The sequence below is a fragment of the Seriola dumerili genome, unplaced genomic scaffold (genome assembly GCF_002260705.1).
Source record: "Seriola dumerili isolate Sdu_G_001 unplaced genomic scaffold, Sdu_1.0 BDQW01000025.1, whole genome shotgun sequence".
NCBI classification, from domain to species: domain Eukaryota; kingdom Metazoa; phylum Chordata; class Actinopteri; order Carangiformes; family Carangidae; genus Seriola; species Seriola dumerili.
The window spans coordinates 14,045,611-14,068,089 of record NW_019174280.1 but is presented as its reverse complement, the minus strand read 5'-3'; the positions used below and the strand labels follow the sequence as shown (position 1 = coordinate 14,068,089).

The 22,479-nt window shown below is 39.7% G+C and overlaps 1 protein-coding gene across 2 annotated transcripts in view; it reads left to right on the top strand.

Annotated features, from left to right (window-relative positions):
* utrn (utrophin) overlaps positions 1-5,825 on the top strand; it is a 168,588-nt gene extending 162,763 nt beyond the window's left edge. For both annotated transcript variants that reach the window (XM_022737918.1, XM_022737919.1), the window contains 4 exons: positions 844-919; positions 1,263-1,346; positions 3,138-3,163; positions 4,419-5,825. In XM_022737918.1, the coding sequence (XP_022593639.1) occupies positions 844-919; positions 1,263-1,346; positions 3,138-3,163; positions 4,419-4,427 (195 nt within the window). In that variant the 3' untranslated portion in view covers positions 4,428-5,825. The remainder of the gene's footprint in view (positions 1-843; positions 920-1,262; positions 1,347-3,137; positions 3,164-4,418) is intronic.
* Positions 5,826-22,479: the final 16,654 nt, after the last annotated feature.

Genomic DNA, 22,479 nt, shown 5'->3' with positions numbered 1-22,479 from the left:
TGCCTGAAACAGTCTTTTCAGTGATATTCAAAACATTCTGGGCCACACATTTATTGCAAGTCCTGTAAGTCAGTTTGAGCTCAGTGGCCGATATCAAGATGAGGCTGCAGAGCAGAAACATCACACAGACAACAGTGGAAAGCATTTTGAACAAGAACAACAGTGGTGCAATCTATTACAGGCAAGGCTCTGTCAAAAAACATCCTGAATATCAACTTTGTTTTTTAGATTACTGTAGGTCATCTGTATTCACTGTCTGCTACTGTGCTGGCTGCATTAATGTCAGACACATCTGCCTCAAGAGAGATGGATTTTCAAATGAGAGGCTCGGCTACAGGTGTGAGGGCAGAAACCTGTGGATAGAAAGACGAGACAAATATATGTCTTCTGTGTCGAGGCAGAAACTAACATATTTCATTACACAGCGTGCAACATGTATAATCATGGACATAGGAATATTTGTTATATCTCTTGGCTGAGTAGCGTGACCTTCATTTTAATCTTTCATGTTGGCGGTTGTTTTTTTTGTCACACTCACTGAAATCCCTCAGCAAACAACAATTAGCTACAACACAAAAAAATCTGTGAAAATTTCCTTTGAATGTGATTCATACTGTAGCATGTTTATTATTGTTTATGAGAAATGTTTTTGTACACATGACAACAGCCTCATTGTGCTGCCCTCTGGTATTCCCTTGTCTCTGCCTGCCGCAGTGAAGCAAGGCTAATTTTGAAGTTGTCAAGCGGATGCCAAGCGGAATAATTGTGTTATAATGATGGAGTTTTCTTTTTTGTTTTCTTCCTTCGACTCTCTCTCACTCTCACTCTTTCTCTCTCTGTCAGCCGGATGTGGACTCAAGGGTAAATGGAGTGTCCTCTCCTGCTGCGCAAGATCGAGGGCCACTTAGTGAAAACTCAGGTGAGACATTCAAGCTCAAAGAAACTTGTATACTCAGCCTCAGACACTCACGCTACCATTGATCTTGATATATGAAGGTCTGTCCTTTGAATTTTGTCACTATGGCAGAAGCTACATTTTTCATCATTTTACAACATTTTGCTTCAGGTACAATGAAAGTTTGAGCATTGCTCACAAGACTTTCACATTGTTTCTCTGCAAATGGAAATTTGGTGTTCACTGTTGTGTGGTACCATGTCCAAGTGTGTCTGTGGTAACTGAAATTCACCCTCTGTGTGTGTGTGTGTGTGTGTGTGTGTGTGTGTGTGTGTGTGCGTGCATGTGTGTGCGCGTGTGTGTTCAGATGAGCTGCTAGACTCCCACAACAGCAGCTCTGACCTGGCAGATGTAATGGAGCAGATTAACAACTCCTTCCCTGCATGCAGTCGTAAGTTTCCCACTCCTACTCCCCCCACCGTATATTCCCAGCCTCTGAGGGCAGGTCTGTGTTTTGCCACAAGGTCGCTGGTCAGCAGAAAAATAGCGCATGCCACTCCATTTAACTGTTCATGCCTCATCCCTCGCAGGGATAATTCATGTGTGGCTTATAAGATGTGTGAATTAGGCCAGTTTGTATGTGCGTTTCTTATGTGAGAAATAGTTTAGAGAATAGTTTCACTGAAATGTAAATCGGTAGACTTTATTTCAGTTACAAAATATTATAGGGCTGCAACAATTATTTACATTGATGATTATTAACGAGTAAAAATAGTTGAAAAATCACAATTTTTTTTCACCACATCTTCCCAAAATACAAAGTGAAACCTGATTCTGACTAACAGTCCAAAAGAGGTTCAGTTTAAAGCCATATATGAGAAAGAGAAGCAGCAAATCCTCACAACTGAAAAGCTAGAACTAGAAAATGTTTGCCACTTTTGCTTTAAACATGACTGAGACTATTAAGCTTTTATCAGAGTAGTTGCCAATTAATTATCTGTTGATCAACTCTTGTAGTTGACTAATTGTCTCAGGTCAACAAAATTGCTGATTTAAGCTTTAATCTTTGCTGCTGCTTTCTAACATGTTACATATTATTATTATAATAGCAATAGTAAACTGGAATTTGTAGATGTGTTAGTTTGTGAAATAGCATCTACTGAATTTGGGAATCTATGACATTAGAATTTTCAGTCCACAGTTTACCTTCATCTTTTTTTTTTTTTTACAGATGTTCCTTTCATTGTTTTTAATTGATTCAATTGATACTAAGAGTTTGATCACGCCATGGCAGTACAACGTAGCAGCAATAAATGACATAGGAACAGAATGAAGAGAAACGGCGGTATTTTCCTGATACAATCAACATAATTTAAAATTTCATTGAGATTCATCCTGTATGTTTTGATTGTCTCCTTCACTTCCTCTAACTAGTTTAGTCAACCCTTCTGTCTTCTCCTTCCTGCTCTCTTTCTTTTATCTCTTTTTTTTTTCATGCCATCCAGCTTTGTTTGTGGATGGTGTATGCATGTTTGTGAGTGTGAGTGTGTGTGCGAGTGCACTGTGGAGTGCCATGTATAAATAATGGCAACGTGCGCAGCTATGCACTCATCTGTAGTCATGAATTCAAAAGTGTGTGTGTGACACTGTGTTTCAGTGAAGAGTGGTATATAGCGTGTGCTTTTTCAGAAACTGGAATTATTGTGTGGTGCGTGCTGGCTCCACTGCATTGTGACTTTGTGGTTTTGATTCCGATGAAATGCTTTGTCAAACATAGATTTTAAACAGCGGCCTTGAGGTTTTTTTTTTAATTATCATTTCAATTTAGGATTTGATATGATCAGGAAAAACCTTAGACCCTCATTACTCTTTATAACAGACTTTGAAAGAATACCCACCTCTGGGGACGCTAATCAAATAGAAAAATAAATAAAAATCTTCGAAAAGCGAGTTAGAGCTCACTTGCTTTAGATTGCCTTCGAATTTTTTGAGTTGAAACTCCTATGAGGGCTTTAGTTAAAAATCCATTCTAATCTGCCAGACGCACCAGCAAGCGCTATTAGCATTTGGTTACTGCACAGCTCCCAGGCACCGGGGCCGAGCAGCACAGAGCTGAGTTTGTGCATGAATATGTGGGAGGGACCCAGAGGCTGATAATTTAGTGTAGACTTATAAAACAGAGATGAACTGGGGAGTTCAAGTGTTAAACTATTCTATTGTCTCTTTGTTTTGTCTCCCACAGCCTCAAGCCTCCCCTCAAGACCACAGGTAAGACATAGTTCTTCCACACTTCTAGACACACAACAGTACTTAAAATCAGTCTGTGTATTTGCAGCTTCTGCAGAAGCTCCTGTTTTCTTTGTGTTTGTTCCATTGTGTGTGTGCACACACAATGGAGTAGACACAGTTTTTGGGTCTGTATTTTAGTAATTAATAAAGGTGTGAGAAGTTGGAGAGCAACACTTTAGAAGTAATTACAGCTTCTGCCACAAAAGTAGTCTTCTCTGTAGCATTCACCTGGCTCATCCTTCCACATTTGGTGGCCTGTGAGAAAGAGACAGCTAATGGATCTCTAGGGAGTGCCATTAGCAGCTCCTCTCACTCCCCCAGTCTGAGGCCAAGGTGCATTTTGGGACAGAGTTGTTGTGAAAGCCGTTGTCACTGACCTCTTCCCACTGTAATTATTTACCACACCCTGGTGCCCCTCCGCTCGCTCTATTCCTCATCTCTCACGGTGTCTTTTTAAGCTGCTCTGCTTGTCTCTTCACACACAGCTAATACCTTCACACACCAATCCAACTGCCTGTTTGCTATGAATTCATTTGTCGTGGCTGTTGCATATCATTTTCATCTCCTACTTTCTTTTCTGCTTTCTTCTTCGATGACCATTCCACCTCAACTCTTCCCTTTCAACATTTTACACCTTTGAATTTAATTTAAGCCAGATCAACTTTATCATGATAATGTATGACACCCGTAATATGCGCTTTGAATTCAGTACATGTAGAAAATGAAGTGAACCACACTCTACTTTTACTGGTATTTAAGTCAGCCTTTTCATCTTTTCCTTTTTGCACCGTCCTTGGCAAATACTGTTCACAGTACGCTCTCTGCTGATTTTCACACAAAGGCATGGGTGAATAGGTTCAAGTACCTAATTCCGTTTCTAGGAAGACAGCTATGTTTTGTAAAATCTTTCCTGCATCATCCGCGCCCGCCTCCTTCCTTTCCTCCACACTGAGCTCCTAATGGACTGTAACTGGCTTGAGGGACTGCAGTCCATTTACCAGCTTTCAAACCCGATTACTTTATTCGAACTTCTGATGTTTCCACACAGTGATGTCTTGATGAAGAGAAATGAGGCAGGTTCACCTGCTGCACCTGCTGGAGTACTAACTGTCAGTGGTTCTGCTTGAACCCAAACACATATTATACCTTACATTCACTGTTGTGTTTTAAAATGTGTAACTTCCGTTGTGTGATCCAACTTGATGATTTCATGTGTGTACTCTCTGTTTTGCAGGTGATGTGATGAATGTCACCACACAGGATAGCGCGTGTTTGTTTATGCACACATGAATGCGTGTGTGTGGTGAGTGTTGGAAGAGACAGTACCATTCCCAAACAAACAACCCCCCGACCCTAAATCCCAAAGACGCACAGGACCGGACAACTTAACTACTTTTGCCACCTTGTCTTGTACTATGCAAATTGTACATTTTATGAACTGTAGATTGTACCTGAACTTGGTTCAACATTTGTCAGAGATTTGTTTAGATATGCAGATGAGTATATGGACACGGGGCTTTGTATAGTTAAACATGCTTTTTGTTTTTCCAGAGGGTGGTTTGGGATTTATGTTTTGTTCTTGTTAAGTTCTGCCTTCACTGGGAATCAAACTGTTAATTTTGTTTTTGTCATTCCACTGCTTTGAACCCTCCAGCCCCCAGTTGCTATTGTCAATGGAAGTTAGCCACAGATTTTCTTCCGTATCTGGGAGCACGCACATTTCCTGAGTAATGACATTCAGTGGCTGAAAGGATCACTTTGAAGATATAGACAGTCACAACCGTCTGTTTTGTTTTGAAGATCTATCTTGTAGCATGCTTGATGTCAAGTTCCCCTTTAAAGCATTGGTATGCCGGCAGACTTTGTGTCGACTGCGATTTGTTAATGTAAAGTTTACCCCTTCTGTGCCTATACAGTTAGTCATTCCACGTGTGGAAGACGAGAGTTGATGAATTAAAGTTGGATTGTGTATAAAGAGAGAAGTTTTCGAAAATATAGATTTAAATCTAAAGTTGTTCTGAATCTGGGTTTGTAAGAGGCCCACCATCATTATGTAGAATAGTTTTTTTTAAAGATATATGATCAGAAATCAGAGGAAAGCCATGATTGCCTTGCTACCTCAGACTCATAGACACAGTTTTGTTTTTGTGGTTCGTAAACTTGTTTAAAACAGTTGTGATCATTTACAGAACATGAACAACCTGGTTTAGCATTTTAAGCTTTAGCTTACTGTATTTGTGTACACTGCAACGAGGAGATACCAAGTAAAAAAAAAAAAAGAAGTTATTATTACTGTACCACAATGGGTGTGTGGCCTGCTGAAGCTAGCCACCCGTTACGAAGAGTATTACTTTATCTGTTGTTGGTTTTTCCACTGGCCTTCTAGCACTGGTCCCTCACTGCGTTGTGTTGTTGTGCTATATGCTATCCTGTAAAACTTGTGAGACTGAACAACACTACTATAACCTCCTCTGACTGTAGACTGATGATGGATGTTGGTGATAATTTTAATGATTACAATCATGATGAACCGTACCATGGCAGAACTGTGTCGCTTCTCCTGAGGTATGTAAAATAGATTGACCACACTACGTGTAATATGGCTATGTTGTTTTATTCTAAATAAAATTTTTATAACAAGTACGCTTTTCCCCTTCGTTGTCATTTTTTTCACTCACTGTCTGCTGTGTTTATTGCCTTGTTAGGACTGTAATGGTTGACCAACCCTGTAAATATTTAAAGGTAATATATTTGAATCACTTGAGGAAATTTCATACACGCTGATCAGAAATTCATCCCACTGCTTAAAGTGTTTCATATGCAGCACTTGCTCCCTGCACTTAGAACCATCTCATACACCCATTCCTAGTATGAGGAGTATAGGCCTCATTATTGCCAATTCCTCAGTGTCATCCAGCCAGGACCTTAGCATTGCTATTTATCAAGGAATTGATCACACAGTGAGAAGTTGTATCATTATTACATGTTTGCAGTGACTATGCTGAGCTGTAACTGAACTCCAAATGAAGGATGAAAGGTAATTAGCCTCTTCACCTCTTACTCCAGCCCTCCAAACCCACCCCAAAAAGCAAACTTTTTAAAACTTTTTATTACTCACTTGTACCTGCATGCATTAATTATTCTTAAAGACTGTGTGATGTTCCATTAAGGACATTTACCTTGGTCTTGCTTGGCTGTCCTGTTTCCTGTTGGTGGTTATAAATCAAACCTTCCTGCTCCTCCCTAATCTTACAGTACTCTCATTCTTTCTTCATCACAAAATGTCAACAAGTAAATCATCATCGTGTAACTTTCTACTCTTTTCTCTCTCGTTTCCTCTCTACTAGAGTTCATTAGAAAAGTGATTACTGACATATTAGTCCCCAGATCCATTTCAATCATCTTGTGTTGTGGCACCTGTGCAAATTCAACACAAAGTAATTCAAGGAGGCAACTTCTCCATGCTGGATAAGTTTTCTCTTAATAGCATTCACTATCATGCATGGTCCAGCCGCTCCATAACACGCTTCAATAATGCAATAGTAGCCAAGCGATTGTGCACCCTAATTGGATCTGGGGCTACTGTACGTATTCTAACTCCTTATAGACAGTGTGCTCACATCCTCTGGGCTCCCTGAGGTGCTTTAGTTAGTTTACCACTCCAACCTCTGTAATCCACTGCAAGAATCAGCTTGTTTGTAAAGGCAAAGAAGTTTTGTAAGTAACAAACTAGCACACACAGGGGAGAGGTGGTACTTATTCCTTTTTGGGTCCCATTGCAAAAAGAAGGGTACTGTTATTGTTATTAATATTAATGTGACAATTAGGCAAAATGTGACGGTGGATTTGGTTTAATTACATAACAATCCAATATTCTCATGTGAAACTTTGTCAAAACAAGATTGCATGAGTTATCAGCAATCTTTCCAAAGTATTTTAATCCTGCTCAGAGGCAGCTCTCTGTGACTTAGCACATTATTAGACTGTCAAGCTCCAGTGAAGTGCAGTCCGTTTGCTAGACTTAGTAAAGATTAGCATACTGCAGTGTAACAAAAACATAACTCATATAGAGGATGTTTTAATAATTATATGAATGTGTTAGTGAAATATTCCAGCCCTCCAAATGGAGGTTAAAGGTCAGACTCAGCTACAGAAAAGTGCACACTAGGAGCTGGTAGGAACTGATAGATGCTTGCTGACATGGGAGACTGAACCTTGGGGAACTTTATACAGCAGCATCTTGCCAGATGTCTTTAATCTTAATCAGACAGCAAGACAGAAAATGCCTCTCTATGTAAAGCAATACAGTTCACCACCACCACAAACTATCCTCCAAAATGATCATATAGTTGATAGTAGAACAAAAAACTGAACAATTTAGTCTTCATATGAAGGAAGAATTTGTTACAGGATTGTTGTATTAGACAACATTCATTTTAGCCGTGCAGGTAATAAATTAGCAGTGTATACCTCCATTATGTCAAACTTGTTGCTAAATTATAAGGTATTTAACCTATTAAATTCTTGGGTTTAGGGTAAGGTTTATATTATACAGTATGAGACTTTTTAGTATTGTTGTAATACATTCTCCAGCCACTGGTGGACGCACTGAGCCAGAGGATCTTTGACTGAGCACAGTGCTGCACGAGCGCCAACCAACTGGTAACCGAGGATCGTCCGCCATCTTGGATTTAAAAATATCTCCTCCTAAATTGGATTAAATTAGTTTTTTGTTTCTTTACACCTTTCAGATATTGTTTCTCCCGTCTAATAAGGCGCTGAATAAGATTTCCTTCAACCTGGATAGCGTTTAATTTTAACACATATGAACGCGTTAGTAACGGACATTGTCTCTGAAGTGAAGAAGGCAGGTTGATTTTGGACACTCCTCCGTCAGCTGGAAGTTTTTCTGAAAAAGGTGAGTCCGTGCCGAGTGTTAAAAATTGTATTAAAGTGTATTTAAAGTAAAGTGTATTTTCAAGGGTTGCACGCTTGTTTCAGTGCTGCTGTGTTTAATTATTAAATGTTGAGTATGGTTGTTGTTGTTGTTGTTGTTGTTGTTGTAACATGCTAGTTTGAAGTGAAGGTAACCACTAGCTAGGTAGAGTTCTCAAATTCTCAATTATTGTCTTTTCTTCAAAGGAGCACAGCGCAGGAGTCCATTGTCGTCTAAAGCTGCTGTTTATTCAGTTTTATTCAGATGACCTCCCATGTTTTTTCGTATTGTAGTTCACATTTTACGTTTAGTGTTTGTTAGCCAAACCATTGGTGTAGCTCTGGGGATGGCAATGTTCTGGTGGGTCTATCTGTGACTGGGACTGTGGGGTGGAGTGCAGTTCAATATTGTACAGCTATTAATGGCGCCCAGAAGATGAATTTTAATGACTTTGGATATTGCCCCATCATCAGGCTAAAATTGCAATTTGACTTAATACTTGCAAAACTAATGATATTCCTATCAAGCTCAGCTGCATCTTTGTGTTAGCATTCATTAGCAAATGTTTACATTGTAACATGTTAAACTAAGATGTTCACCATGGTCAAAATGTCCCTCTAAACATTGGCATGTTAGCATTGTCACTGTGAGCATGTTGGGAGCCTATCATTGACCCTGCTGTATACAGCCTCTTAGAGCTGTTATTGTGTCTCTCATACACTCATTGCATTCATTCTAATTTATGCATTTGTTATTCATTTTCAGTTTCATAATGAAAAAACAAAGCTAGCCACTTTTGTATGTAAGGAATTGCTTTGAACTAATTGATTTTATTTGATAGATTTATTGAGAGGAAAATATAGCAAACAGTTTGTGTGTTTGGTCTTTTGGCTCAAAGCTTTGCTGAGAAAAAGTGTGCATGTAGAGGGCAAAATGTCTGCTGTTGCTATACTAATTTAATTTAATTTTGTGTAGAATAAACCCAACTGGTTGGAAAGACACCAGTTTCTTTCATCTCTGAACTTCAAACAACGCAGATTTTGCTGCAAGGTGTTGAAGACTAGACCAACTACGCATGCATACAAAGGTAGGTAACTAAGCAATTAGCTATGGGGGACACAAGCAGAAAATTTGGTGGTCTCACGAAGAGCTTGTCAAAAGGTCTGATGCAATGAATGTCTTAAATCCCTCTATTCTCTGTCCGTTTTAACACCTTGAATCATCCAGGGATTCCACTGTTCCACATTTGCCACTGGTACCTCCTTCTCAGTATATGCGACCTCATTGGCAAACAAATCTGTTCTATGGGCTTGTCAGGGCTCTGCTCTTCATGCAGAGTTAAACTGTGCTACAGGTTCTCTCATCGTGCATGTATGAGCCTTTTACAGAATACCAGACAATATCCAATCTATTTAATCTCCTTGTCCTATTGTCCCTATACTCCTGAGCATCACCATCTGTGATCTGCTAATTATTCTCTTAGCTGAGGGTAAAAACAGACTACGACTATTCCTCCAGGCTTAGGGCGTATCGCTTCAGCTGTCCACAACCAAGCAAACCATTTTTCTGGATGGCACAGTGGTGGTGATGGGGCTGGATGTTTATTTTTTTTTCCTTCCTCTGCCTATTTCTCATTCATGCAGCAACACTGGCTGGCATACTGATCCAATCGACAGCTGTCCCCTTTGATCAGCTGCTTGGCAGGCAGCGACAGAGCTGGTGCCGATGGTATGGGTGTCTTGGCGGGTAACTGCCCCTGGCGCAAGGATAGGGAACAGATGTTGACGAGGGGGGAGGCAGAGCACTATAGGACCTGTATGGGAAATGGGATACAGACTGGACTCCAGAGAGATGGAGTTAGGGAAAGAGTGGAAGGGATGAGTACAGGGAAAGCAATCTGGAGGGGAGAAGCTAAAACAAATCAGGAGGAAAGCCAGATTTTGTTTTCATTATTGCTATTATGTTAGCACTTGAATCTCTGTGATGCTTACACAGTAGTTCTCGATATGAATGTTCCAGCTTAGACAAACTTGAGTCAAATTTCCTAATGAACCTTCCAGCTTTAATAGCTCCCTTGCAGTACTTATCTGCTAAAGTTTATTGTCCTCAGTGCACTTCAGATCTCCAGAATATGCTGAGTACACATGGTGAATTAGCATTAGCACCATATTAGCTCTGTCTTTGACAATTAATTTTAAGTAGTTAACTGCACTGGACCTTCCTCTGGCAGGGCATCGACCTAGGGTTTTCACTTACGATGCTTCAGGGAATATTCTGGGCGTTTGTCCCATATCATTTTCCTCCCTGGGCTTTAAAAGAAAAACAGGTATACTTTCTTATACTGCTTTTGTGTACTTCTAAGAGCTAAGTCTTAGTTTGAAAAGTTGTGGTTGCTCTGTACCATACTGTGACCCTCTTTGTCCTTTCACCTTTTTATAATTGTTTTTTCAAAAATGTGTCATTATATTAATTTTCAATCATTTCTTAATCATTTTCGTAAGCATAATATCATCCTTTTGTTATCAATCGCCTGCCTCCTTTATGCTCATATTTCAAAGCAGTCATCATTTTGTTTAGAATTAAAATTAATTTCTTTATGTTGCAGCCTCATGCTAAAATCATTTATATTCATCTCGTCCCTCATCAATCTCCACCCAATACCCCATAATGACAAAGCGAAAAGTAGATTTTAGACATTTTTGTAAATTTAATAAAAAGGAAACACTGAGATATGTAGATGTGCTTTTCAGTGGAGACTGGGCAGGTTGAGGGAAAGCTGAACAGGGAAAAGTAGAGAGCTATCCTTAATGAAAGCCTGGTCCAAATGGCTCAGGACCTCAGACAGGGCAGAAGGTTCACTTTCCTACATAACAGTGACCCTAAGCACACAGCCAAAAACAATGCAGGCTTAGGGACAACTCGGTGAATGTCCTTGAGTGACCCAGCCAGAGCCGTCACTTGAACCCAATCGAACATCTCTGGAGAGATCTTAAAATGGTTGTCCACCAACAGTTCCTATCCAATCTGACAGAGCTTGAGAGGATCTGCAGAGAAGAATGGCAGAAAATCCCCAAATCCAGGTTTGCAAAGCTTGTCGTGTCATACCCAAAAGACGTGAGGCTGTAATCACTGCCAAAAATGCCTCACTTACTACTGAGTAAAGGGTCTGAATAACTGCCAATGTGATATTTCATTTTTTTTCCTTTTTGATAAATTTGGAAAAATTTCTAAAATCCTTTTTTTCATTTTGCCTTTATGTTATTATTAAGTGTAGATGGATGAGGGGAAAGATGAATTGAACTGTACATGGCTATAACAGATACACAAACACAGATACTGTACACATACATTTGTTTTGAGTACATCTATTTTGTCTGTCTTTCTCCAAAGGCCAAATTATTATAACAAGCTGACTGTTGAATGCCCCACACCTGTGACTGTATGTAACAGCCTCATTCATGATGCCTGGTCAAGGCCAAGGACTAATGAAGGGAGACAAACTGAAATTGGTGTGTCTGAAATGGGAGCAGTGGGAGGTGTGCAGGTAATCAGTCACTATCTTCTCAGTTTCATTACTGCATGGACCATTAGTTTCAGGCAGGTCATTGGCATTCCTGCCCACGGTATTTAGAGCCCTGCTACCACGATGCCAGTATGAACCAATCAGGCCACTTGTAAACACAGAAGACGAGATGCTAATGAAATTTGATGGGCATTTTGTATTGGCTGCAGAGAGGTTGCTGAAAGATTTCTGGAAAATATGAATTGTTGTAACTTTTTTTTTTTTTTTTTTGGGTTTTTTATGCCTTTATGATAGCACAGTAGAGAGAGACAGGAAATGGGGAGGCAGAGAGAGGGGGTATGACATGCAGTAAAGGGCCGTCCAATGCGGGATTCGAACCGGGGCCGACTGCAGCGAGGACTGTAGCCTCTACGTGCATATTTTCGTTCATGTTATGTCCTCAAAGTGCTGTGAATAATATAATGTCAAGTAATAATTTTGCATAATCTTCCTGGGATTTTAGGCCACGGTGGAAACGCAGACAACAATGGGCCACAGGAACCTTTTAGTTCCTAAAGAAAAGGAAAAAGTGTTGTGTAAAGGAAAAATAATTGCTATTCATAGTACCTACGTCCAGTTTGTGCAGACTGATAGAAGTTTGATTTGCACATTTCACATTGTGGCAAAATATCCTAGGTTTTTTTCCTCACACTTTATTTTCATAACAAACCATCTGCCAGAGGCAAAGCTAATGCTTATCACACCTCTGTGGCTGACAGGTTGTGGTTGATGCACCACAATCCTTTGCCACGCTGCAGATTGTGAATGAGAAACACTCTAAATTATTAAAAAATGGCTCTTGGTCATGGTGCTCAGAGCCCAGTTGCCAAAACACCAGAATTTTGATGAGGGTAATGCACTGAATGCACAATACAAACGATAGAAGAATTGGTTGAGTTTTGAGTCACTGAAAGGAAAATGTGACCTGGAGGTATAAGGTCCATATTTTGGAATTTTCTTTTTTTTGGAGTGGAGAGGGTACTGTGAAATTACAAAAAAGTTTCTGCTACTGCAGGCACTCTGATTTTTAATCACTTTTGCATAATCATAGTTGTTTGGTATGCAGGTGATTTTCTGATGTTTAAATGGGGCTGAACTTTTGGCTTGCGAAATGTGCTCGCAATTGTTTTGTTCATTGTCACCTCCATAAATTGCCCCAAACAACAGTGATTGAAGCCCCGGCTTTGTACAATGTTCTTCATGTTAATAAAACAAAATACGCCTGCTGGTAGTAAATCTAATGATGATTACACCTCCATGCTAGACAGGTTCAGTTACAAGCTCTAAATTAGCCTGAGGATGTGTATATGAAATGACATCTCTTCTGTCTTCTGAATGGTTCTCTGTAGTAAACCCATGTTACAAGTTTATTAATGAACCAACTATATGTGCAGCATACAGTGCAGCGTTATTGCAATAAGAAATGCAGATAGTAACAAGTGACAACAGATAGAGGTTAGGCTGGGACGATCATCTGTATTTTCAGATGGATCTGTCGTCATTGTGCTTGATTGCCATTACCTGACATGACTGAGCCGTGGGGACTCACCTGTCATGTAAGCGCACTACCAGCCACAGCTCAGCTGTCACTCTGTCATAGAGACAAAGCTGTGTCCAGCACCAGATGTATATACTGGACAGGACGCAACAAGAGCATCAGGCCTTTTTCATAGAAGACATTTTGACATGTCAAAGTAGGACATAGTCACAGGTGTACAGGGGCAGAGGTTTGTGATCCTAGCGTTGTCTTGCTGAGTGACACATTGTCATGGCTTACCACTTCAGCCATTGTTGACGTTATTAGTAACACCTGTGGATCCTACTTTATCAAAACAATTGCAGCTTCTGCCATATTGCTTGTGCCATATTGCGATTTCGATAATAGTTCAATTAATTGTTCAACCTTCATTTCTATTATGTCAAGAAGACTTAATAGGTGAGAGCAGCACACCTTAAGTATGTGATTCCTCAACAAGAGGAGGAGATGTGCTCCTCAAAGATGAGGCTGCAAGGGATGAAGCTTTCCTCCAAATTCTTTTTAGATTATGCATATTCTTTTTGAGAAATGGGATATTAATGAACAAAACACAACTCACAGAGGCCTTTAAAAAGCCTGTCAAATTCAGCTGGCAGGATGATGGGAGGAAGGGGAGTTGTCATCTGTCAAAGGAACAGGTAACTATGTTACCACCCGAGAAACAAGGGAGAAGATGTCAGTGAATGTAAGTCAGAGTTTTGTATGAGAGTGGTTTGATATGCTCATTTGACTTGTCACTAAAGAGCGTGTATGGCTGTGTGTGCAGATCACTGTGGGTGCATTTTTGAAAACCTCAAAGCTTCAATTTTGTTTATTGTTTTGTTTTAACTTTGTCTGATAGACTCAAAGCTTCTCAATGAGCTACACTAAACTTGAAAATGCATTTTGGTTCTTCTAGAAACAAGGCTCTTGAGATACAACTTTTTCACCTGACAGTTGCAGCAAAGAATAGCAATTAAATTGACAAAAAAAATGCAAAACTGAAGAAGAGCACAGAAAGAAAAACAGGGTAGGAAGTAGCAAGATTGTACAACATAAGCAGAATAGAGTAGCCAAAACCAAAGACAGGGGAAAGGTAAGTAGGGTACCTAGCTGACAGCCTGTGGCAGCCACTTCTGATTTAGCCCATCTTCATCAGAATAACTGAATACTGAATAACTTTTGATTCATATTCTCGCTCATATTCCTGGCTTTGTATTACAGTATGTGAGCTGAGACAGAGACAGTGTTCTGCTTGAGTTTTTGATAACAACTGAAGAATAATGCTTTCAATTATTTGCAAGTGAGTAGAGGGTCTATCCATCATTGGCCTGCGTTGTTTTCATTTTCACTAATTGGCATTTCCAGAAGCTGCAGGTTTGGAGTGATTCTGTCTAGCTGTGCAACCTGAGGTGCTAAAACTCTTGCTATTCTGTATTTCCTGATGCGCTTCGTCTCTTCTTTTTCCTTCCTTTTCCCCTGTTGTTCTTCTTCTCCAACCCACTCTCCTCATATGTTCCCAGGCTTCCTTGAGCGCTCATAGTTAAATTCAAGGTCCCTCCTTATTGTAAGCCAACTCGCATCTTTGATTTAGCATCTGGATGTTTGTTCATTCTCTCACCATCTATACTGTATTTCTCTTCCTTCTAGTGTCTCTATCTATTTCCCAGTGTTACTTCTTGATGAGGCTGATGACCTACTTAACATATTTCTCAGTTCACTATACTGTAGCTCCTTTGAAGAAATTTGAAGACAGCAGAATTCAGCTGTCAGATGTCCTTTTGTCAGTCAAAAATAATGTCCCTTTTTAGCAGGATTATAATACAAATTTGGAAGAAGTCATGATTAAGGGTAGGTTCTACATACAGTAAATGATTGTTTCAAACAACAATGTATAAGTCTATTACCACAGCAAACCGATATTGCACAGTATTAGTTTTGTCCTAAGCTGTGGGGAAGAGAAAGTGTTTTTTGTCAATTATTTTCATGATAAAATGAAGTGTCTGGAATCTCAATCCAGTCTCAAACTCTCAATCCCAATTTCACTCCCTCACTCCCCGTACATGTATGTATTCCATTATTCATGCATGACAAGAGATGCCAGGGAAAGTGATGCCCCACTTTACCCCTCCCCACCTCTCAAAACATGTTGAAGAAAAGTGGAAACCAATCTGGCTTAAGATCCTCTGTGTTTCCTCATAGTCCCTTTCCATTGCTGTAGTCTTAATGAGAATTAGCTGGGAATCCGGCTTCTGTCTGTGATACAGATTGCGGTTGGAAAACAGGTTAGTCTTTCACAGGAAGAGGCTTGGGATGACACGACACGGCACCTTGTTTTTGTTTCCAAATCCGTAGGTGAACAATAGATGCTGTGCGCTGGCATCAGCTGAACCAGAGCTGCCAGCCTTGTCTTCTCTGCGTAATCTGTTTTCTGTTGACAAGGGACAAGCCAAAGAGCAAAAGAGGAGCAAACAGCTAAATATAACATAAACCTGTTTATTGCCCAATGATCAGTAATGTGCCCCTGTGTGAATGCATCTTCAGTATGTCTGGCTGTGAGTAGATGCATATTTGTATTTTTACTTTTTACTTGTATTAATACAAACATGAATGCAGTTACATAAGCTTATGTATTGTGTGCTTTGATGCGACGCAGAGCTTTGTTTAGCTGTGTGCATTGTGGGCGTGAATATTGTTTAGGTGTATTAGACTTCTATAGCTTTGGGGTTTTGTGAGTTCTACTCTGGGATATATCTGTTCAGCTTTTCCATTAACTATTGAAAACAACATCTGCTTTGGAGAATTCCTTGTCAAGCTCTGGATCAAGAATCAGTGAAGAGGTTTGAAGAACCATTTGATACGGCGTTCCTGCTGCGACTGAACAGTCAGAATGCACAACTTTTGGCATTGGGAATTTAAAAAATAAAATGACAAGCCAAGAGGTTTCGGAAGTGTCGGGAGATTTTTTTCAGACAAAAGTTTGAACTGACAGATTTCTAAACTTAAAATCCAGCTAAAGTTTTTTTTTTTATTTTGTCCCTAGTAGCAAACTAAGACAAAGTGTGTTGATGGCTTCAATTTTCACATCAGCTGATAGTCTTCAAGGGAGCTTAGATATGGATTTCTAGGGAGGGCTCGGAACATGATTTCAGCTTTGTAATTAAAATTTCATCAAGTAATGAAGCGAACCAGAGGCTAAATGAGCATAAAGGTTAATCATCTCTTCAATAGCTAGAAGGTCAGACTTTGTGTACTTTGGATTGCGTGAAATATTAAGTGTGTGAAGGCTGCTAATATTGGCTGTGCACTGACATGAAACTAATGGACATGTTAAGTCTGATCTCTGACAAGCATTGTCGATTAAAGGTTAATTGTTAATTATCACAGTACATGGAAGAAGCACCAATAGCACAGCAGGAAAGAAACAAAAATTGTTTATGACCTTGAGACATGGTGACAGTGAGTTTGTATGAGACAGTAAGAAGGAGAGAAAAATAGAAAGTGCCTGTGCTGTGTCATCTATGTGGGCACACATGTCTCTGCATGTATTCAGCAGAGACGGTCTTATTTCCTCTTCATGCTGATTATCATGCAGCCTTTGTGCCTGTGATCAAACCTACTATAGGGTAAATGATTGCAGGTGAATTAGTCAGCCTGGAGAGTCTTATTGGGAATCACCTAATGGGCCATATCCATTCCCTGCTTTAATGAATCTCTATCCTTTTCTTTTCCCTTTTCCCTTTCCTCCACCATCCTCAAACTCGCATCTCTTCTGCTGAAATTTTGTTAATCCCGCTCCCACATTTCTCTCACTCTCTTGCACTGATTCCTTCACTTTCCCCACCTTTTCTGTCATTGCACCACTTTCTCTCTCAGTTTATCTCTCTCTCTTGCTCCCTCCTCTTTCCTTCTTGCCTTCATTTTGCTCTTCCTTGCGTGAACAAAATACTGCTGAGACGGTCTCACATTTATTCAATGGTCCAGACCTCCTGTGTTCCAAAGAAATGATGATGTTTCCAAGATAGGGCTTGACGATTAAATGTGTGTCCTGTAAATGTCTTCAGAACCACTTGCAGTACTCAATTCCTAAAATGATTCTCCATTTTTGCCACTAGGCTTTGAATATGCATCACATAATCACACAATAAAAAACAATCTACTAAGACCAAGATTCAAAATTTTGTTTTGTCTTCAGAAAATACAAACACAATCCAATATGGGCACTACCGAGTACCATAACAAGTGGGAGACTTATTAGGTGTTATATGTGTTGGTTTCCTTGCCATCAGCTCCAAGAACCTTAACTCCCTAGTCATCCTTTATGTTATCTTTTCATCATGAAGTGCCAAAGTGCAAGTGACAGGAGTCTATTGATGCTACATTACCTGTGGAGAAGGGTTGTGTGGACCGCTATTCCTAGCAGTAGTTTACCTTGAAAGGTTAATTGCTTAAGGTTAGGACTTGGACTAGAATTTATAGACGAAGCTTCAGTGTTGGATTTTGTTTCACTGGATGCCAGACAAAAAGCTGGACTGCATACATTAGCTGGAATTTTTAACTATCTCATTCAAAGCCTAATCATAACTTCCATTTTCACTCCTGACTGAGGATCTGTTCAATTCTCATGAAACAAGGAGACAGACAAGTGAAATTACACATTGGGTTTAATGTTTAAATCTGTGACAGAATGTGAGTCTTTCTGTCGAGTATCCTCATTTGTTGCATAATAATCCTCAGATTTACCTCTGCATCCTGAAAGCTAATTCTTCCCCCCTTGATTTCGAAACAAAGCCTGGGCAAAGGCCCCTGTGCACCTCTGTGAGGTAGATGCCAGTTGCCATAACATGCACACAGTGTGCGGTCATTATTGATTTAGGCTAATCCCTCCCTATGTACAGGATTATCTCTGTCTGACACTGTACAAACCACTGTTTACCAGAGACAACAGAATACATCAGAGAGCCCAGTTGAGTTCAATCAGAGCAGCAGCTAACACTGATCCGTGCTAATCTAGCCAATGACAGGGTCTGTCAGAGCAGGTTGTCATGGTGTCACCTAATATTCTGGGATGGAATTGATAGCATTTGTTAAAGGGGATATATCTGTGTACAGGTATTTTGAACTTGTTCCAATATGCTACTGATCACTTTCAGGCCTGTGCCAGAAAAACAAGAACAACATTTCTCTGCAAAACAATAAAGAACTTAGAGTAACAAAAGCCCCAGAGATATACACAGGAGAACAACTCTATGTACACCCACATACAATTTTTCATGTGGTTGTGTGCATGCTAACATCCAGAAAAAAAAGCAAAACACAAATACAGACAGGAATGCAGACATACATACATCGATAGAATACACATATATTTTTAGCTTGTATGGAACCTCTCCAGTTTCCCTCTTGCCTGCCACTACTAAATAACAAATTGTCGCCTTTTTTTCTCTCAGTTCCCAAGTACACTTCAGGGGCTGTGTGCATGATGCACCGTGTGGAGCGTTGGTATACTGTGCAGTGTGAAAATCTGCACACCCCTGTGTTAGTGCGCTGTTTTTGTTTTCCAGCCAAGTTATGGAGTAGCACGGGACTAATCCCAGTGTGTGATGTGTTCTGGGTGGCTGGGAACCCGCTGTTTTATTTAGCTGTTTTTGTCGACAACAGTTTCATGTTAATGGGATGGGCTCAGACCTCCTCACTGCCCATTTACGTGGGAAAAGATGAATTGATGTTACACACCTCCACTCCTCTCATACACCTCATTCCTCTCCAACAGAAGGATGTCTAGAAAACTAATTAGTATTTGTTGAGTTTTGCTTTCTTTGTGAGTCTGGGTGTGGGTATATACCACATGGGTATGTGTGGTTATGTGGACGGGAAATAATAGAGTGATGTTTTTCCCCTAGCTTACTTTTGTAACCATGCAAATTATTGTTCTTATTTAAGTGGAAGTAGATATACTGCACAGTGAGGACTATCCCTCATAATGGTATCACATAGAGATGCTATAATCATGTGGAAGATGGGCCTCAGCTGAACTAAGACCAGCTCTGCCTGTAAAGGAAAATAATTGATTGCATTCTTTTTTTTATTTGGAAGAGAAAATTGATCAAATGTTTTGGCAATTTTTGACATTAAGATTGGGCTGTGAGACATGGAGACAGTATAATAATTCACTGTGCGAACTATGTAATAACTACAGATGCACTGATTGATTAGCTGGCGATCTGAGAAGGCCAGTTTTCAGTGGTGATTGGCTATGATTGTTGACTGGCTGATCAGTCTCAGATATCTGATTCTGTGCCGGTCAAATTTACACTCATGTGCCACATGATGGTTCATGTTGCGCACAGACACACACACACACACACACACACACACACACACACACACACACACACACACACACACACAACATGCTGTCAGCGTGGAAGTTCTTCACTATGAGTGAAGAAGACACAAAGCTAGCAATTTGTAATACCTGTTAGGCCAAAGTAAGCTGTCGGAGGAACATTCGGAACAACAAGCGTAATCAGACACTTAAAACACTGTCATCCCGTAAAGCCAAAGCGACTAAAAGTACTACCTCACCTGTGCATGACAGTTGTCTTACTGAACTGCTGCTTCGGCATGTACACATGTCCACACTGCCAGCATTGCTGCTGTGCCTTTGCAAACTGGCCATCATTAATAATCATCCATTGTTCATGTGTGGTCTGAAAAGTGTAGAGTTGTAACCAGAAAACAGTCACTTCATTTTTGTTTTCCCTCATTCAGAGCGAGAGAGAGAACAGCCTTCACCTAGTTAGTTGATAGATAATAGTCATTGTTACATTATGAACACACAGTCAAATAAAGGTTACAAAATGTTTGTGTATCCATCAATTATAGTTCATAGATAGAAAATCATAATCAGCCAAATTCATAAACGGCCAAGAAAATTGCATTCAGTGCATCTCTAGTAGTAACTTGATGGTGATATTTTTGAATGCACAATGACTGCAAACCTGTTTCTTTAAATACAGAAGACCTCAGCTAAAAGAATATAAGTGGTGTTCCACATGGCTATTGTGTGTCGTGCTTGTTGATGTGGCTTAAAAACTTTTGAGTTTTTTTTGGTGAGTGGGTGAAGTCTAGGAAAGAGTTATAGGCTTGTATGAACTTTGCTATTGGTGAAATTGCAAAGGTGTTGCATCATTCCAGGATAGAGATTAGCTAAATAAACATTTTAGATGAAACCTACTGTATATACGAATGTAGTATTTTTGCCGATATGATTATGAGTATTGGGTTTATTTTGATAATATAACAAGTATTGTAGAATCATTTAAAACACATTTTTATGTTCACATCTTTCTCTTTTCTGCCATAGTTTTTCAGTTTGAGGGTACCCACACTAAGCGAGGCCTTTGGGTCTCCCACACACCAACATGACCAAATCCATTTCTCATCTTCATATTTACACACTCACAGACTCAAGGCAGAGACATATTGAATGCCCTTTTCTTTGCTCTCCCAAGATTACCTGTCAGGCTCGTCATGGTTGGCTGATGTGGACATTGTTTCAATTCTTTCTTTGAATGTGGAGTGTGTGTCTGTGTGTGTGCAGTTGCTCTAGCAATCATGGCTAGGTGACATTCTTTATCTACATCTTCAGACAAGTACTTTGGAGTCCCTTGGTTACAGACCATGAGTAGATCCTACCACAGTTAGTCCGAGCCTGGTAACACTGCACAACAACAGAGATCTCTTGAGAATTGTGGACTATATAAATGACGGTATTACTGTATACTGCTGTTTATTCCTGAAACCAGGCTCTATCTAGCTTATGGATGAATGCACATGGAACAAGGAAACCCTCTTAAAGTGCGAAGAGTTAAATATTCTCCATAAATAAAAGATGTGATGGCTTTAGTAACAAACCAGTTTCAGTTTCCTTAGGCACTTATCTCAAGCCAAAGCACACTAGTCAACAGGGGTGCAAAGAGTATTGGAAAATTTTACTCAAGTAGAAGTATCAATCTTTGTGTAAAAAATTACTCAGATAAAAGTTTGTAAGTAAGTTAATTAAAATGTACTGTATATTTTTAAAAGGGGTAGGGGAGGGGTAAAAATGTTGTGTGGTGATGATAACGGTTATATGATAAAACTCTTAATTAACATTTTTAGGCTACCAGGTATATATGCAGGCGTATGTGGATAGGTATATCAATATGTGCTGTTCTTGGTGAGAACAGCACTAAAAGCAGCCAATAAATTCCAGTCAGGCACTTTGCAGCCTGTACATACAACAGAAATATGCAATGACAGTTTATTAGGTACATCTGGTTAAAATGTTGAATATAACAGTCCTGCATAAATCTTCCCTTTTTAAGTCTTCCCCTTTCTCAATGCAAAATATAACCAGTCCACTCAGCTTCTGTCTCACTGTGCTCCTCCCAAGTTTTCAAACACTGAGCTGAATGAGCTCTGCAGTCACAACAGGGAGCATTGAAAACAGCAATAAGGTAGTGCACACTTCACTGACAGTTGAAATGAATGTGGAAGTCACAGCTGAAGGATCCCCCTCCAGTATTTTAGCATTTGGCATTTAGCCAGACTCAGCATGCACCTGTTGGTTGTGCAACTTGGCAGGTGTGTTTGATTTTAAACACTTGCTGTGGTCGCCGGGTGGTGCATCAAATGAGCCGCTTCCTCTCTGCTGCAGCTGCTGATTTGGTTCTTTTCATTAGTCATGTTCTCACATGGTTAATTATAACTTCATCTTATGACTCATTCTTATGATTTTGATGTTAAATGTAGTGTAAATGTAGTGTAGTAAAAATACTTTTAGTGTAGTAAAATACTTTTTTTTTAACTCTTAGTTAAAAAATATTTAAGTAACTGTGAAATTGGTGATTTTAAAGATACAACAAAATGGACAACTGTACAAAAACTGACTTTGTTGCATTAATGAGAGTAAATGTAACTTCTTACTTCCACCCCTGCTAGTCAAGAGGGAGCAAGATGGAAAGACTTGACATTGCCCCCTCTGTTTTGTATTTCCATTGAATAAATGCAATGATAATACAAAGGACAGGATAAGAAGCAACCCTAACAGTGAATATCTTTTTTTTCTGTTTGAGGAGGAATTCTGTTTCACACCAGTTTCATAGGAAAACAAGAAATCAAGATGTTTAGCTGATACTGTTTCGAAACTGATTTGTGGCAACTTTGTAGTTCGGAGAGTGAGCCCAAGGCTCTCACTTACCTCAACAATCCAATTTACTTCCATGGAAGAAGGC